The following is an 18,770-nucleotide window of genomic DNA, read 5'->3' on the forward strand; positions in this document are numbered from 1 at the left end:
CTATGGAAATTGGATTTATTATAATAAATGAATACTAAAACCAAAGACCTACAAATTGAGAGGTATCATTTTCTAAATAGTTAGTGATTAAAATTATCCATATCAGCTCACAAAAGGATGGTTCCAAGGACCTTTTCTTAACAGCTGTTGGTTAACATAGTTATCTGTAATATAGAAAGATAGTCCCGATTACTACATTTGTGTTACGTTTCCTCCCTTTCTCTTCTCCTTTTCCCAACATAGCAACCGACTGTAGGTTTTACTGTCTCCTGGGCTGGGTCTGGAGATACAATATGTGTAAGAACAGTGTGTATGGCCATATGGTAAAATGGGACAGGAGAGACAAAAAGAATAACTCATAGTTAGTCCCCTTCTTCTTTTTCCTTTTCTCACTACAGCTCCTCTTCCCAGCCCCAGTAGTGGGCCTTGGAATTCATTCAGCTTACCTCAAATTGGTTTTCCTCAAAAACACAGATATATTTTATCCTCAAGACCCATTTGCACCCAAATATACAGGTCCACTTTGCCCTTTTCTATGGTACATGAAAAAATTAGAGGAAAAACATTGAAAATAGTCTTTTTTCATATACACATTACTATATATAAAATAGATAATCAACAAGGACCTACTGTATAGCACACATGGAACTCTACTCAATATTCTGTAATAACCTATGTGGGAAAAGAATCTGAAAAAGAATGTCACTGAATCACTTTGCTGTACACCTGAAAGTAACACAGCATTGTAAATCAACTATACTCCAATGTAAAATAAAAATTAAATTAAAAAAAATAGCTTTTTTTCAATCTCATTTTTCCTTTCTGTTTAAGGACAATAAAACCGAAAAAATATCCAGAGAACCATATACTTCCTTCAAAGTAGAAGGTTATGAGAGGAAAATTACAGACCTTGTTCTAAAATCAGTAGGCTGGGAGCAGAGAGAGGTTCTTTATTAGCGTAGCAGGTGGTAGCAGTAGAAAGAAAACTAGCTAGTCCTGTTGGTCTCTGAGTTCCACAAAAAAAAAGGAGGGGGAGAAAGAAAAAGGAGGTGACAGGGAACCAACCTGAGGTTCCTGAGACATTCCCCTGGGGATTTTTTTATATCTGTGACATCACTTTATTCCACTTCACACCCCTTTTCCATGCATAAAAACTAAGAATTGAAGACATTAATTAGCCCAGAGTCTGCAGAGCTAGCAGTTGAAATGGGTTCTCTGATTTCAGTTTGATGATCTTCCAAGTATTTCACTGTCATCCTTAGTGTGAGCAAGTGGCCATATGTGCAGTTGGAGGCATCACGGTGGATGGACACCAAATTCCCTCCAGTACTGACACCTGGCCTGAGCGCTGTAGCCAGTGTAAAGTAGATCACCAGTTTATGATAAAAGAAGATAACTCAGGAACAGCCAGATGGAAAAAATGCACAGGGCAAGGCCAGGGAAAAGGGCCCGCCAAGAGCCTACATGCCCTCCCCAGGCGCACCACTCTCCCCGAATCCCCATGTGTTCACCAACCCAGAAGCTCCTGGTTAAGGATTCTTAAGAAAAAAGAAAGAACAGTGTTATCAGTTGCCCTCCCCACTTACCTCTCTTTTCTTTTTCCTGGGCACAGTTTTTTCAGTATCAGAAATGCCAGGAACAGTATTATATTATCAAAACAGTGACTTAAATTGTTGACATATTATCCTACCACTCTGAGCAGAGTTTGGGTATAAATGCACCCTTCATTAGCCTTAATGTGCAAGGTGAGAGGCAGGGAGAGGTTCAGAAGTTGTTTTTATTTTGGTTTTCATCTGAAAAACTTGTGGCTTAGCCTTTGTGCAGAGAAAATCTGCGTATGCACGAACAGAAAATCTAATCTTGTAAACTGCTGGGCACGTGAAATTTGCTACATGATTGATCCTATTATGGGCAAACTTGATGAGAATTTTGTTTCTTCCTTTATATTTGGGGTTTTGAGGTACGTAAATATGGCTGGAAAGGATTTGGTGAGTTTAGTGAAATAAATGTGTAAGCCCAGATCAGAACAGATGTTCATAGTTTCCATCTTTAAATTCTTGCCCAAAATTTCAGTAGATTAATCCAGTTTGCATAGTCCCTAATATGATATTTCTGTACCCATGGCACTCTTTATCAACCAAAATTTGACTATACTGTGATACTGCATCTGAAAAAGGGACTTTGAGGGATTGCAGAAGTATAATTTCACAGCTAATCCTTTTATTCTAGTAAATAGGAGACAAACCAAAACTGTGTTTTATGCCTCATAAGGAGCTCTCTAGCTTCCAAACCATTTTTTCCTTACCTTAAGTGTAATTTAACAGGAATCTTCAAAGTAATTAGTATTTTCTGTTCTCTTTTTTTTCCAGTTTTATAACATTTTTAATGTATAACCTTGTCTAGCTTAAGGTGTACAACATAATGACTTGATATTCGTATATATTGCAAAATGATTACCAAAATAAGTTTAGTTAACATCCGTCACCTCACAGTTAGTTTTTTTTTTCTTGTGATGAGAACGTTTAAGATCTCCCTTAGCAACTTTCAAATATACATTACAGTATTGTAAACAGTAGTCACCATCTTTGCGTTAAATTTCTAAGTTTGTACCTTTTGACTACCTTCACCCATTTCTTCTACCCACCTCCCCCGCCTCTGACAACCACCAGTCTATTCTGTTTCTGTGAGTTTATTTTTTTTTAGATGCTACATATAAGTTAGATCATATGTTGATAGCATTTGTCTTTCTCTCTCTGACTTTTTGCACTTAGCATAGTGTCTTCACAGTCTATTCATGTTGCATATGGCAGGATTTCCTTCTTTTTTATTCCATTGTATATATATACACCACATTTCCTTTATCCATTCATCCGTCTATGGACACTTAGGTTGTTTCAGTATTTTCTATTTCTTATGTGGGTATAAGGTATTTGTTATTTCCTACATACAGGAAATGGTTCAGAATTTTTCTTATATGAAATAATTCATAATTCTTTAAGTGGGGGAGAGGAAGTTGAGAGTATCAACACCACCATTAAAATGTTCATTATTCTGAAATCTTTGCCAAGTTTCTTTAAGAAACACTACCATTTTACCTGATCTCCAAATAATCAACATGGACCCATTTGCGCATTGCTAAGAATATAACATAAATTTCAAAGTCTCCCTGATATTTGATTCTGTAGTTAAACAGGCACAGAAAGCCCTCCAAAGGATCTTTATTTGGCAGTCAAGGTAAACTTGGATTTTACGGAAGCTTGTTTCTGCTAGAGTTGAGAAGAAAGGGGGGATTTGCAAGTAAGCTTGGATGGACTTGGCCATGATTGTGCCAGGAGGTACAATAGGTTTGTAATACAAGGATAATTATTTTTCTTGGCAGGTATTTCAGACATTATTTGGCTTAAATTAAAGTGTCAGAAATATAGACCCATGAGAAGGAAATCTTGGATTATAAATTATTTTGTGGGTAAATACTATGTAAAGCAAGCTTTGGTAACTTGTTTAAATTTAAAGCACAGACATATTTTTAGCTAAATTAATATAGGTCCTCCTCAGGAAATAACTATCCTGGGGTGGCAGGAGGCAGAAAGTGGGTATCTCACCATGTTGATTACTTATATAGGGTATTTTTATTCTTGATGAAGCATTTGTTCTTCAGTTTTTCTTTTCTAAGACTCCATTTTTCTAGGAAGATCTTAAGTGTCTAACAAGGTATTTGTCATGTTTAGAAGTAGGGAAAACTGAATTAAAAATAGAGAAACTGTATTTAACTTTCCTGCATTCTGATAGAGAGCTATGAAATGCCACACCTCTGCGTTTTGTAATTTCTTACATGGTAACCGTGGTACTTTCAGATTACTCTTGTTAATTTGACCATGCATGAGAAAAATAAGCCCTTTGCCCCCACTTTTCCCCCCACTTTTAAATGCCCAAGTAAAGCCAGCAGTACTCTCAGAAAATTCACATCTCTCAGATGTTCTTTCTCTCTTGGTCGCATCAGAGCTATGCTAGATAATTGGCTGGCTATCGTGCTGGGCACAGTTGTGTTTAAAGTATTTTTACGTGATGAATGTTGATGTGAGCCGAGGCAGTTGACCTGAATAGCAAGTTTGTTGGAGTTCTGCTCCTAGCGTTGCTGAATCAGGCAAGCCCTACTCCAAAGTAGGCAAGCCCGTTCCTTTCTCCCTGCCAAATATACCCATCTATTAAATATTTGTACCACTAGCAGCCTCACGCTGAGTAATTTTGAGAGTCAGCTGTAGCATAATTTTTCTTAGGAAACCAAAACTCTACAAATTTTAATTTTAACAATGTAATGGCAGCTCAGATAGGTGAGTAAAAATGAACAAGCTCAATAACAGCTTTACTGAGATATACTTCACATACCATAAAATCAGCCTTCTAAAATGTACAATTCAGTGATTTTTAATATATCCACAGAGTTGTGCAATCATCACCGCTAACTTCAGAATATTTTCATCATCCCCAAAAGAAACACTGTGCCCATTAGGAGTCACTTCCCATTCCTCTCTCTCCTCAGTCCCTAGCAACCGTTTGTCGCTTTTGGTCTCTGTGGATTTGCCTGTGTGGGACAGTTCATATAAATGGAATCATGGAATATGTGGTCTTTTGTGACCAACTTCTTTCAGTTGAACCTTAATGTTTTCAAGGTTCATCCATGTTATAGCATGTATTAGTACCTCATTGCTTTTTGGGGCTGAATAATACCACATTTTGTTTATCCATTTAAAGTTGATGAAAAATTTTATTAGAAAATGAACAATTTTTTTTGCAGGTTTTTGAGGTATAATTGACATATAACATTGTGTAAGTTTAAGGTATACAACAAAATGATTTGATATATATTTTAATTTTTTTTTTTTACAATTCACATTTTTTTAAATACATTTATTTTTTTTAATTTAGTTTTGGCTGTGTTGGGTCTTCATTGCGGTGTGTGGGCTTCTCGTTGCGGTGGCTTCTCTTGTTGCGGAGCACGGGCTCTAGGCACAAGGGCTTCAGCAGTCGTGGCACGTGGGCTCAGTAGTTTTGGCTCACAGGCTCTAGAGCGCGGGCTCAGTAGTTGTGGCACTCGGGCTTAGTTGCTCCGCGGCATGTGGGATCTTCCCAGACCGGGGATCAAACCCATGTCGCCTGCACTGGCAGGCGGATTCTTAACCACTGCGCCACCAGGGAAGTCCCTGATATATGTATATATTTTAAAATGATTGCCACAATAAGTTTAGTTAACATCCATCACCTCATACAGTAGAGATTTTTCTCTTGTTCTGAGAACTTTTACGATGCACTACCTTAGCAACGTTTTTCAAATGTACAATACAGTATTGTTAACTATAGTCACCATGCTGTGCATTAAATTCCCAAAACTTATTTATCTTATAACTGGAAATTTGTACCTTTAACCACCTTCACCCATTTCCCCACTTAACTTTTTTATTATTATTATTAATTTTATTTATTTATTTATTTTTGGCTGCGTTGGGTCTTCGTTGCTGTGCACGGGCTTTCTCTAGTTGCAGCGAGTGGGGGCTACTATTCGTTGCAATGAGCGGGCTTCTCACTGCAGTGGCTTCTCTTGTTGTAGAGCGCAGGCTCTAGGTGCGCAGGCTCAGTAGTTGTGGCGCACGGGCTTAGTTGCTCCGCGTCATGTGGGATCTTCCTGGGCCAGGGATCGAACCTTTGTCCCCTGCATTGGCAGGCAGATTCTTATCCACTGTGCCACCGGGGAAGCCCCCCACTGAACAATTTTTTTTTTTTTTTTTTTTTTTTGCGGTACACGGGCCTCTCACTGTTGTGGCCTCTCCCGTTGTTCAGTGGGGGGGGAAGCCCCCACTGAACAATTTTTAAACTTGTAATTTTTTTCATTTCCAAGGGATCTAAGGTGTATTTATTAACTGACTTTGGTCATACTTAGACCAGGTTCTACCTTGCCATTTTGAACCTGGTAACTAATTCTGCAAGCTCTCATCTTCTAAAAAGTTTTTCTCTTACTCTGGCAGCTTCACTAGCTGAATGAAGAGTTTCTCTGAGTAAGGCATCATGAAATCTTATGTTCACCTTTAAGAAAGAGGCTCTGATTATATTTTCGTACCTGCCTTGTCCCTTCCTGGGTACTTGTGAAGTGCTGAGAGCATACAAGAAAACTGGGCTGTCATTCAGCTATCACATTGGTGTGACTGGATCAGTTTTTAAAATACTTTTCTGGTTGGTCAAAAGCCACTGCTGCAAGCTGCCAGTGCCTCTTCTGCCCCATACCTTCCCCAGTATCTCAGCAAATAAAAGGGGTTATTATCCCTGACAGAGCAGAAGTCCTCCAGTTCAGCAGTGGTTAAATGTTAAATATTATGACTGTTGCCTTGAGAGGAAATGAAGGCTTTTTTTGCAAACGTAAAAGAACATTGAGTAAAGAGACTTGAGTCCTAGTCACAGCTTTGTCACTAGCTAACTGTGTGGTATTGGCTAAGCCAATTCTATACCTATGTCCTTAGTTCTAAAATCAGAAGAGTAATAATACCTACCCTAACTACCATGTAAGATGATTATAAAAGGTAGTAAAGTTCTGAGGTTAATATACCCTCTGTTGTCTGTGGAATTATCACTGCTTTAGTCTACCTTTTTGTAAGAATGTATTTTGAAATATTTTCAGAGTAACTGATTATTGACATAAATGCAAAAGATTGTATTAAAGCTTTACTACCTGCCTTGCAGAAGACTTGCTGAAAATAGGTTTTTGATTGTTGAGTCATTCAGCAATCACTCTACAGTTCTGCTGAAGTTTTCTTCCAAAAAGACTCTAAAATCTGATAGAAAATCTTATCACTCACGTTCTTATTTTACTCCTCATCATATTAGGTGTTTATCAGATCAGCAAACAAATCAAAGCTCATGATGGCAGTGTGTTCACACTTTGTCAGATGAGAAATGGTATGTTACTAACTGGAGGCGGGAAAGACAGAAAAATAATTCTGTGGGATCATGATCTGAATCCTGAAAGAGAAATAGAGGTAAGGATGAAAACGAAACATAAAAATTTTAAAATATTAAGCCCTCTAAACTTATGTCTTTTGTCCCACATTGAGATAACTTACACTTTTCTGGGAAATTTGGTGCACATTCTTGTCATTTCATTTCCTCAAAATTAAAAAAAAAAAAAAAAAGGACTATTCACTAAACAAAATAGTTTGAAAGAATAAGAAAAATCAGCAGAATAATTAATTTGCTTATTTATTTCTGAGATTATATTTTTAGTGACCCAAAAATATAACCATATAAACTTAAAATTTAACAGACATTCATTGAAAACTATATCCTACTCCAAGGTATACAAAATGACCAGCTTAATTTTAAAACTTGAAAATAATAACAATGGGCTTAATGATAATTGCTATTTATCTACGTATGTGTCTGCTTCATTGCATGAACCAAGTGTATCCATAAAACCTGACGGGTATTATGTGCTCAGTGAAAGTTTATTAACTGAACTGAGATCTCAGGAAGTGAAATGGGTTAAGAATAGTATTTTAGTCAGTGATTGCCAGAGCAAAGGCAATTCACTCAGTTTAATATTGCTTCTGTTTGTTGGTGACTTAAATTTTGAATTTATGCTCAGTCTTTTCTACTCGTAACATGCTTTGTAGACAAAATCTTCTCTAAAAAAGAGGATTCTGATAGTACTGCTCTTGGGTTTCATTTCCAAGAAGATATATCCCCATATTGTAGATAAAGAAATTTGTCTCAGGCTAAATGACTTACCCAAAATAATATAACCAGTAAGTAACAAAACCAGATCACAGTCTTTATGTGGTCTATCAGAACTTATTCCTTTATCCCCTACTCCTAATCCTTAACTCTTGAAATCATATAAAAATATGAATTTAAGATTGAACCAAAGAATGTTGTTAATGCATTATAACTTCTGTGTAATAAAATGTAATTGTCTGAACAAATAATTTATTAGTATAAGATTACCTTATTACTTTCAAATTTGGAATTCTGTCATTTATTACCACATAATTGCATACAGCTATAACTACGGTCTTCAGGTGGTAATTAATGCATGTTAGTATGTGTATGGTGACTTTACAAATTTTTTTTTAGGTTCCTGATCAGTATGGAACAATCAGAGCTGTAGCAGAAGGAAAGGCAGATCAATTTTTGGTAGGCACATCACGAAACTTTATTTTACGGGGAACGTTTAATGATGGCTTCCAAATAGAAGTACAGGTAAGCTGTATGATTTTAACCATTAACTGAGTATTTTTGATGATACCCTTTGTTTCTTATAACAATGGGTGTATTTCATTTTCAGGGTCATACTGATGAGCTTTGGGGTCTTGCCACACATCCCTTCAAAGATTTGCTCTTGACATGTGCTCAGGACAGACAGGTGTGCATGTGGAACTCGGTGGAACACAGGCTGGAATGGACCAGGCTCGTAGATGTGAGTAAAGCAGAATGTGATTATAATCTCCCCACAGAATCTCCCTAAAATGGCAGATGGTAGCAGCAAAGCAAATAGGACTCAGCATTGGTTAAAACCAAGTGTATTTCTATAGTTCAGTAAAGGGGAAGGGGTGGAGGGAGAGTGTTTAGTCACAAAGTACATGAACCCACTCCAAAGTAGCAAATTAACAGGGCAGAAGCTCAGTTTTTCTGTCAGGTTCAGTAGTAAAAATAAAAAATATTTCACATCTTTATGGAGTATTAATTGTTATGGATATGTTTGGGTCTCTGGTGGTGGTGCAGTTGGGTTCAGTAAGTACTGCCCACTAACAGATTCTGCTCTCTTCTTTTTGAGTTGGTCTCTTAACTGTGTTTTCTCCCTACCCTACCCAGATATCCACCTTCTCTAGCCTAAAAGGTGTATACACGTTCTTTGCAGACTCTAAAGAACTGTACAAGTGTTTGTTATTATCCTCACCATTGTTCCACTGCCTAGCCACAAGCTGGTGGTCCTTCCCCCTCACCACTCTGCCAGCATGTCCCCTTCCTGCTCTGAAATCCTTTTTCCTCTTAAGTCCATGTGGTATTACCATTGGCTACGGTAAAGTTGATTGAGATTCCATGTTTATGTGAAACAAGTTATTTTCAAATATGTTTTGCCACTATTCCCATAGATCTAGGGAGACTTTCTCATGTACTCCCCAACAGTTGTCTGTCTCTCTTTTAGGAACCAGGACACTGTGCAGATTTTCATCCAAGTGGCACAGTGGTGGCCATAGGAACGCACTCAGGCAGGTAGGGTCTTTAAGGGAAATGTGAGCTGAATAATCTAAGTGGTGGGATGTTTAACCATTATTCAGGAATGTTCTCTATCTGATCTGGAAAATTAATCTTTTAAGTGACACAATTTTATGCTTTTTGTTCTTTTCTGTTATGTATACTCATTTAATCATTCAGTAATTATTTGAGCACCTCCCATTTGTTAGACACTATTGTGGGTGTTCAGGCTACATCAGAGTGCAAAGCAAAAATCCCTGCCCTTGTGGAGCCCACATTTTAGTGTGTGTCAGGGGTGGAGGCAGAATGAAAAATAAGCATTATAACTAATTAAGTTAGCAAATGAAGAGCTATGGTGGGGGAGGGTTGAGCATAGGAAGAGGGAACTGGAAGGGGTGCAGTTGCAAAACGATAAATAGAGAGGTCAGAATAGTCTTCATTAAGGAAAGTGACAGTTCAGCAGACTTGACCTCCTTTGTGAAATTTTCTGTGGTATCGAAAATTTCTCTCGTTATCTTTTAGGGAAGGAAAATGAACCTGAAATAACCCAGTTGAGCTTTTGTTTGTGCTATAGCTTTTTTCTTTTTTAAATGCTACACAGGTAGATAAATAAAGGTATGTTTCCTGAAATTGTTATTAATTACTTATCTTTGCAGACATTGTATAGTACCTTTCCAAGGTTATCAGGTAATATATATTTATTATCTGTATTTTTTAATTGAGTCCTTTTAATTGCCTGTGCTGGTAAGTAGCCCTCATCACAAATAATTTCTTTTTTAAAGAGGCAGAGACAAAAGATAAAGTCAATTTTCAAAAGTTAAACCCATAGAAAATATGGAATGCTGATTTCTAATGAAGTGAAAATATTGTGAACACACTTATATAAATATTTTTATTTATGTAACAAATATTTCAAATCAGCCAGTTTATTTAATTCTAACTAAATTTAACAATGTAAAGTTTTTTTGTAGCAAGTTTTCCCCTTTGGCTCTTGGATACAAATTAATACCTCTAGAAAGTCAAAACATATTCAAAATCCTCCTCATATATAGTGCTCAGAATCATGGAAAAATAGATCTTTAAGGTAAAGATAAACTTTGAAATGTGGACATGTAACTAGAGGTGCTATTTGAGTGGTTCTGAAATAGTGGAATTTTAGAATTAGGCTGCTTGGGAGAGTACTTGGCGATGACTTGCAAATACAGATGGCTTTACTATCTCAGATTTCCCCGAAATACATGTCAGTAATAGATTATTACTTAAACTTGGACTAAACAGGCATATGGCAGGTCAGATCTATTTTGGGGGCAGCTGAACAAATATCACAAATGCTAAAATCAATGAAGTAGTAAGAATAAGAGCTACCCTTGTACTAAATTCTTTTCATATAGTACTTTAAGTCTTCACAAGAATGCAACAAAATGTTCATTAATATCTCCTTTGCACAAACAGGAAACCAAGATCCATAGAGGTTCAATCACTTGTGATTGAGCTGGGATTTAACTCAGGTTCTATATAGTTCCAAAGCTTGTCTCTTTCCACTACTCCACCAGTACTCTTTGAGATGTGCTTATGGTGTTTGTAGCATTACTTAGAAATATTATAAGGAAAGTTTATCTTTGAAGGTTAAATCACTGGCTGACATAGTATTTTAAAAGCATTTACTGTGTATAAGAAGGAGTTAAACACCAAGTGGAGTAGTAAGGGCTAGAAGGACTTGAATCATTAAGACTCACCACTTCATTGGATGAATGTACAATATATACATACACATAAATACAGTTTGCCCCAATTTGTAAGGAAAAAACTGATCTGATTAAATGCACTGAAGTTACTTTCTAACATTTAGTGTTACTGTGAAGTCATCATTAACAAGCTTAACAGGAAAAGTCACTTAATTTAAGTGACTTAAGCTAAAGCTAAGCCAATTGTTTCCTCTTGGAGTTGTGAGTAGAAAACACCTTATGAATGAAAGTGATATAACTAAATAAAAAGTGGGAAAAAATCCTTTCTGGTGTGGAGTTGGGGATTATTTAAAATCTAGGGGAGATGTAGTTATCAGTGTTCATTTTATACTTAATTCCTGTCTTTGGTTTCACATCTGGTTAGTCTGTTGTTTCTTAGAGAACTTTCTCCTTTATTATTTTTTACATGGATCTGTGAATATGTGGCTGTACTGTCTAAACAGAAAATTCCTCAATGTAGCCATTCAGATTTTATCATTGACCCTAAGCCTAAAAAAAGTCACACTTAGGGCAAGGATTTTTGTTGTTGTTGTTGTTGGTTTAATACAACACGTGTCCAAATTGTTCATGATCCAGAAAAGCTGACTAGCAAAATGTTTAAAGATGTCTTCATGTCCATGTGTAGAAATCTTCTACTTCTTGTAGTCAAGAAGTAAGGGCTTCCCTGGTGGCACAGTGGTTAAGAATCTGCCTGCCAATGCAGGGGACATGGGTTCGAGCCCTGGTCCAAGAAAATCCCACATGCCGCGGAGCAGCTAAGCCCATGCGTCACAACTACTGAGCCTGTGCTCTAGAGCCCACGAGCCACAACTACTGAACCCATGTGCCACAGCTACTGAAGCCCATGTGCCTAGAGCCCATGCTCCACAACAAGAGAAGCCACCACAACGAGAAGCCTGCGCACCGCAACGAAGAGTAGCCCCTGCTTGCTGCAACTAGAGAAAGCCCGCATGCAGCAACAAAGACCCAATGCAGCCAAAAATAAATGAATAAATAAATTAGTTTTAAAAAAAGAATTAAAAAGAAGTAAGCACAAGTATGAATAAATTATCACAGTGATTTTAAAAAATTATCATTTTAAAAGAATATGTTACTAATATTTCTAAGAGAAGAAAATTCAATGCATGGCCCTAAGTGGACATAGTACTTCCTTAACATTGCTAATCCTCATATAGTAAGGAGTCTTTTTAACAGCTTTATTGAGATATCATTCATATATCATAAAATTCACCCATTTACAGTATACAATTCAGTAGTTTTTAAGACATTCACAGAGTTGTGCAACCTTCATCAAAGCTAATTTCAGAACACTGTCGTTAACCCAAAAAGAATTCCTGTACCCGTTAGCAGTCACTCCTCATTGCTCCCACCCGCTTCCAGCCCTGAGTAACTCATATACTTTCTGTTTCTATAGGTTTGCCTATTCTGGACGTTTCATGTAAAGAGAATTATATAATATGTGGTCATTTGTGACTAGTTTCTTTCACTTAACCTAATGTTTTGAAGGTTCATCCATGTTGTATAGCATGTGTCAGCATTTCATTCCCTTTGTCACCAAATATTCCATTGTGTGGATATACCTCGAATAACCACTTGAGTTATAGTCATACATAAGTTTTTGTATGGACATATGTCTTCAGTTCTCTTGGGTATATACCAAGGAGTAGAGTTAACTATGTTTAGCATTTTGAGGAGCTTCCAAATTGTTTTCCACAACAGCTACACCATTTTACAACTCTACCAGTAAAGTATGAGGGTTCCAATTTCTCCACATCGTTGCCAACCCTTGTTATTGCCTGTGTTTTGATTATAGCCATCCTAGTGGCTGTGAAGCACTTTTTCATTGTGGTTTTGATTTGCATTTCTCTGATGGCTAATGCTGTTGAGCATCTTTTTTATGTGTTTATTGGCCACTTGTGTAGCCTCTTTAGAGAAATGTCTATTCATATCCTGTGCTCATGTTTGAATTGATTTGTCTTTTTATTGTTGAGTTGTAAGAGCTCTTTATATATTCTGGATACAGTACCTCATCAGGTAACATGATTTGCAAATATTTTCTTTCATTCCAAGGGTTGTCTTTTCACTTTCTTGATGGTAACATTTGTTGCACTGAAGTTTTAAATAAAAATTATATAATTTATATAAATTTACTATATAAAAATATAGTCCCATTTATCTATTCTTCCTCTGCCTTTTGGTCTTCAGGATTTATTCCTATGGTTTTTTCTAAGAATTTTATAGTTTTAGCTCTTACCTTTAAGTCTGTGATTCATTTTGAGTTCATCTTTGTATATGATGTGAGCTAATCTTTGTATAGATATCCAGCGTCATTCTTTTGCACGTGGATATCCAGTTATTACAACACTATTTGTTGAAAAGACTTTTCTTTCTGCACTGAATCATATTGACACCCTTGTCAAAAATCAACTGACCATAAACATATAGGTTTCTATCTGGACTCTCAGTTATATTCCATTGATCTCTCTGTCCATCCTATGCCATTACCACAGTCTTGATTATTATAGCCTTGCAGTACGTTTTGAAATCGGGAAATGTGAGTCCTCCAACTTTGTTCTTTTTCAAAGCGGTTTTAGCTATTCAGGATCCCTTGAAGTCTACATGAATTTTAAGATCAACGTGTCAATTTCTACAACGAAGCCAGCTGGCATTTTGATAAGGATTGTTTTTTCTCTTTATAGATCAATTTGGGAATGTCACTATTTTAACAGTTTAATAAGCCTTCCAATTTATGAACAGGAAATGTTTTACATTTATTTAGGTCTCCAGTTTTTTTAGGGTACAAATTTGTACCCTAAAAAAGATGTTTTTAGGGTACAAATTTGCACATTTGTTAAATTACACCTAAGTATTTCATTTTTTTGGTGCCATTTTAAATGAAATTGCATTTTCATTTTCAGAATATTCATTGCTGGTACATGTAAAATACAACTACCTTTTATATATTGATCTTTTATCTTGCACCTTTGCTGACCTATTTTCTTAGTAATAGTGTTTTTTAGTGGATTCCTCAGGATTTTCTGCATACAAGATCATGTAATCTGCAAATATAGTTTTCTTCCTTTCCAGCCTGAATTGTTTTTTCTTTTTCTTGCCTAATTGTCCTGACTAGAACCTCCAGTATAATATTGAATAGAAATGGCAAGAGTGGTCATCCTGATCTTGTTCTCTATTTTAGAGGGAAAGCATTCAGCCTTTCACCATTAAGTATAATGTTAGTTGTGGGTTTTTCACAGATGCCCTTTATCCTATTGACGAATTTTCTTTCTGTTGTTGAGAATTTTTAATCATGAAAGAGTGTTGGGTTTTTCAGCTGCCTTTTCCAGTCTATTGAAATAACATGGTTTTTGTCCTTTATTAATATGGAGTATTACATTAATTGATTTTCAAATGTCTGATCAACCTTGTGTTCCTGACATAAATCCTACCTGGTCATGGCATAGAATTCTTTTTATATATTTCTGGATTCAGTGTGTTAGTATTTTGTTGAAGATTTTTTTCATCTATATTTTTGAGGTACCTTGGTCTGTAGTTTTCTTGTGATGTCTTTGGTTTTGCCAGGGTAATACTGGCACTTCAATAAGGCTTTAAATAAGACCTGATATCTCCTAAACCGAAATGAAGCCTTAAAGCATACAAATGGATAAAAATTAGTATATACTGGTAATTGTTAATCATTAGTTATCGAAATTTTAGATTTGTTGAACCACTGACTATATAAGCCATTTAATTAATAACTTGCACTTAGGCATACCACACATTTTCAAATATAACATTCTCCCATTTTTTTAAATTTGTGTTTCTTGATGGAATTTAAAGTTCTTCATGAAGCTCACAATACATGTGAACCTGAACCGTTATGAATTTGAAAGTTTATAATCTCTGAATTATTGGTAAAATACGTTCTGCTTGATTTTTCCAAGACCCCAATTAATCATCCTTTCCCTTCCTTTTTTTAATAAATATTTATATATTTTTTTTTAAATAAATTTTTTGGCTGCATTGGGTCTTTGTTGCTGCACATGGGCTTTCTCTAGTTGCAGAGAGCAGGGACTACTCTTTGTTGCGGTGCGCGGGCTTCTCATTGCTTTGGCTTCTCTTATTATGGAGCACGGGCTTCAGTAGCTGTGGCATGCGGGCTATAGAGCACAGGCTCAGTAGTTGTGGCGCACGGGCTTAGTCGCCCCCTGGCATGTGGGATCTTCCCGGACCAGGGATCGAACCCGTGTCCCCTGCATTGGCAGGCAGATTCTCAACCACTGTGCCACTAGGGAAGTCCCTCCCTTCCTTTTTTTTGAAACTAGTTTCTCAAAACGCACTTTAATCTTTATACCACTTGCAGGCCTTAGAGAAACCACAAATATATTTGCCATCCCATCAGGATGTCAGGTGTCAGCTCAGACAAAACTCCCCAAGCAGTTTGCACAGAACTTTACTCTTTTCCTGGTTGGACCCATTTCTATTTCTAAACCATCATACACTATTTAAGAAAGGAGTTTTTTTTTTTTTTTTTTTTTTTTGAAAGGAGTTTTTTGCCATAGTCATTTTATAGTCATTTTATAGGTAAATGGAGGTGAGACACCCAGAGTTAGGGAAATCAATAGACTTGAAATGATGGTAGGGAGAATAAAAAGCAAAGATTAGAGTTCAAATTGTTTCAAAGAAAGAAATCCGTGGACTTGAGTCAGTATATAAAACATACTATATATAACCATATTGGAATGGAAAGGGGAGAGGGCAGACTGAGAGAGGTGACTTCAAAAGAGACCCCAAAGTTTCTGAGCTATAGTGACAGCTTTGACAAGGAAGAGCAAGCTGGGAAAATGCACCTGGTGAGCAGAAAGGTAAAAAATTAGATTTAGTTTTCGATGTGGAATTACAGAACGTTAGACCTGGAGAGACGTAAGTGATCCAGCTCTACTCATCATTTTTTTTGAATTTTTTATACAATTTTTAAAGGTTAGTTTTGATGATGACTGTAACCTTGGCAAACCAGCAATGTAGCTGAAGTACTGTTACCAAATTCTACTGTTGACTAGAAAGGTTCTGAGTGTAAGAAATGCTCCTTTAGCTCAAAAGGGAGATGTTAAAGACATTAGCACTAGCTGAGACTTTATTCTTAGACATAATTAAAAGAGAAAACTTCTAATTAGAAAAGAATAGCTTGTTTCCCTCTGTAATTTGATGTTGCTGAACTTGGTCCATCGGTACTCCTGAGCTCATTTCCCAGGGTGTACAGTGTCTTTGAACTCTATCAGCATGAATCTCCCTGAGTTCTGCCTTGTTATAATTCCAGTTCAGAGTCACTCTGTGCTCCTACAGGTTGTAAAGCACTAGATGCAGTGAGTGGCACAAAGATATATTATATAAGACATGGTCCCTACCCCAAGTAGCTTATAACCTAATTAGATACTACATAAAAAGATATAGAGCATGTCATATCAGTAGTTTACTTGCATAAGTATTACTTGCATAAACAGGCAGTAATGCTTGAAGATCAACAGAGAAATTACTGTGAGCCTGAGTGGTCAGAGAACACTTCACAGAGGAGGTGGAATTGGTCCTGCCTTGACGGAGTTCTGAGATTTTGAAGAGGCAGTGAAGAGTTAGGAGCTTATATCAAGCAGGAGGAATGGATTGAGCAAACACAAGAAACTATGAGTTAACTGGACTAGAACATTCCTAAAGGCCTCTTGATTGCTAAACAGTGGAATCCAAACTTGTTTAGCCTGGCCCTTAAAGCCCATGAAAAATCTTTCCCCTCACCATTCCAGCGAGAATGGTTAAGTCGTTGTCCTTCAGATACACCTCAGCCCTTTTTGTAGTTTCTTACCTATCCCTCTCCACCTGTTTATATACCACCTCTCCTTGCCACATGTGATGTGATGAAATCCAAGACCACCCACATCCTCAGTGATTGCTCCCTGCTCTGAAACCTCATAATCCTTAACTTGTGTCATTCATTTTACTTTAAACTATTTACCACTTTATGAACTCACTCTGTCTCCCCAGTTGGGTTATAAACGCCAATTCTGCCTCCTTTGCTGACTTCTTTCTTCTCTAGATCCTGAATGTTAGTGTAGCTCATGCAGAGAGAGCACTTTCCATGGGATCACACCCTTCCCTGGTGTGATGTAGTGAAAAGCCCAAGGGCTAGAAGCTCTATCCTGGCTCTGCCACTAACTGGTTGGTTGATGACTGGCCAAGCATTTTGACATCATGGGATTTCAGTGTTCTTATTTGTAAAATAAGAGGGTTGAATTGGGCTTTTCTTTCCCCTGATTTTGACTTTATGTTTTTCCGATTATAAAAGCCACATTCCTATTCTTATAAGGAGAAGCTTCATAAAAGCAGCTGGGAAAAAGTTATAAACCTGCCACCCAGAGGATACACTTTATATTATGATGAATATTTTTTAACTCATGAACACATATATATTCATTTAGGGACTGTAAAGTATGATACTTTCCAGCTCTGAAACCTTATGATTCTCTTTTTGCCACTAAAGAAATCAGTAAGTGTCTTTTTTAAAAGGTCATCTAGTTAATGGTGGTACTGTGTGTGGGTACTTGACTCACAAGTCAGATTAGTTTAAATATATGGCCAAAGATTTCCCATCTCTGATGCTGAGCAATGACATCTGGAAGGATTCTTTAAGTCCTTTAGGCTCTATAGAGCCCCGTAATGATTGCAAATTACCTTAAAGCAGAAGCTTGGTTTCAATGTGTCCAATCTAGACTAGAATGAGAATGCAGTTGAGCACAGTGAAAACTTAATATTTATTTCTAGAAAATTCCCTTTGCTAAAGGATTTGTAATCCTCTCCATACTTCTGTTAAGGATAGAGGTCCTGAGCCAGAAAGTCTTTTCTGAAGGTAGAACGTAATTCATGCAGTGAAAAGGGTGGGAGCTTTAAAATTATTGCTGGGGATCCATATGGAAGTTGTATACTTTTAACAGCAAAGTTATTACTACTAAAAATTACTTGCCAAAAGTGGAAGAATTAATCTCTGATATGTAATTAAAGAAATAGAAAAGGTAGGTAGGGTTTTGTTGTTGGTTTTTTTTTTTCTTTTTTGAGAGCTGCCATCTCTAACCAGTAAATGACTCAGAGTTTTAGGTTTCTACATATTATACCAACAGACATTCTGGGTTTTTTCATTACTTTTTTTTTTTTTTTGGCTGACTGTGTGGTGTGCGGGATCTTAGTTCCCCAACCAGGGATTGAACCCGTGCCCCCTGCAGTGGAAGCACAGAGTCCTAACCACTGGACCTCCAGGGAATTCCTTTTTTTTATTACTTTTAAAGGGAGTTTTCAAAGAGATAAAATTGTTTGCAGTTTCCATAGGAAGACTAAACTGAACTGGAAATAGACAGTATCAGTTGAGGCTTCTCCAAAATAAAAATTGGTGATTTTAAATGCGTAAGAAAGTTCAGTAAAGTTTCTATAAACTCATTAAAAACTCGAAACCTCATACCTGCAGAGCGGTGCTGTGTCTCATTGTTCTTTAGGTATGTCTGTTCAGTCCAAGTTGGAATATTTTGTTCCCTTACTCTGAAAAGGTGGTTCACTTGGCATCAGCTTTGGCATTTCTTGGCTCTAGGAGTTCCATGGTGGCAGCCATAAAAATTGATTAATGAATTACATTCTCAGAAGAAACCTATAATCTGTGGATGCTTGCTGTCCAGTTGCAATAAGATATGTTCTTTATGCACCTTTTGAAGTGGAAATGATCAAACATTCAGCACAGGGCTTCAAAGTGCCAGT

General features: G+C 36.8%; 1 protein-coding gene across 3 annotated transcripts in view; it reads left to right on the forward strand.

The window, feature by feature from the left end:
* The window catches only part of EML4 (EMAP like 4), a 156,208-nt gene that overhangs the window by 120,201 nt on the left and 17,237 nt on the right, over nucleotides 1-18,770 (forward strand). For all 3 annotated transcript variants that reach the window (XM_032652069.1, XM_032652067.1, XM_032652068.1), the window contains 4 exons: nucleotides 6,874-7,025; nucleotides 8,119-8,244; nucleotides 8,330-8,461; nucleotides 9,191-9,258. In XM_032652069.1, the coding sequence (XP_032507960.1) occupies nucleotides 6,874-7,025; nucleotides 8,119-8,244; nucleotides 8,330-8,461; nucleotides 9,191-9,258 (478 nt within the window). The remainder of the gene's footprint in view (nucleotides 1-6,873; nucleotides 7,026-8,118; nucleotides 8,245-8,329; nucleotides 8,462-9,190; nucleotides 9,259-18,770) is intronic.

The sequence above is a fragment of the Phocoena sinus genome, chromosome 13 (genome assembly GCF_008692025.1).
Source record: "Phocoena sinus isolate mPhoSin1 chromosome 13, mPhoSin1.pri, whole genome shotgun sequence".
Lineage (NCBI taxonomy): Eukaryota > Metazoa > Chordata > Mammalia > Artiodactyla > Phocoenidae > Phocoena > Phocoena sinus.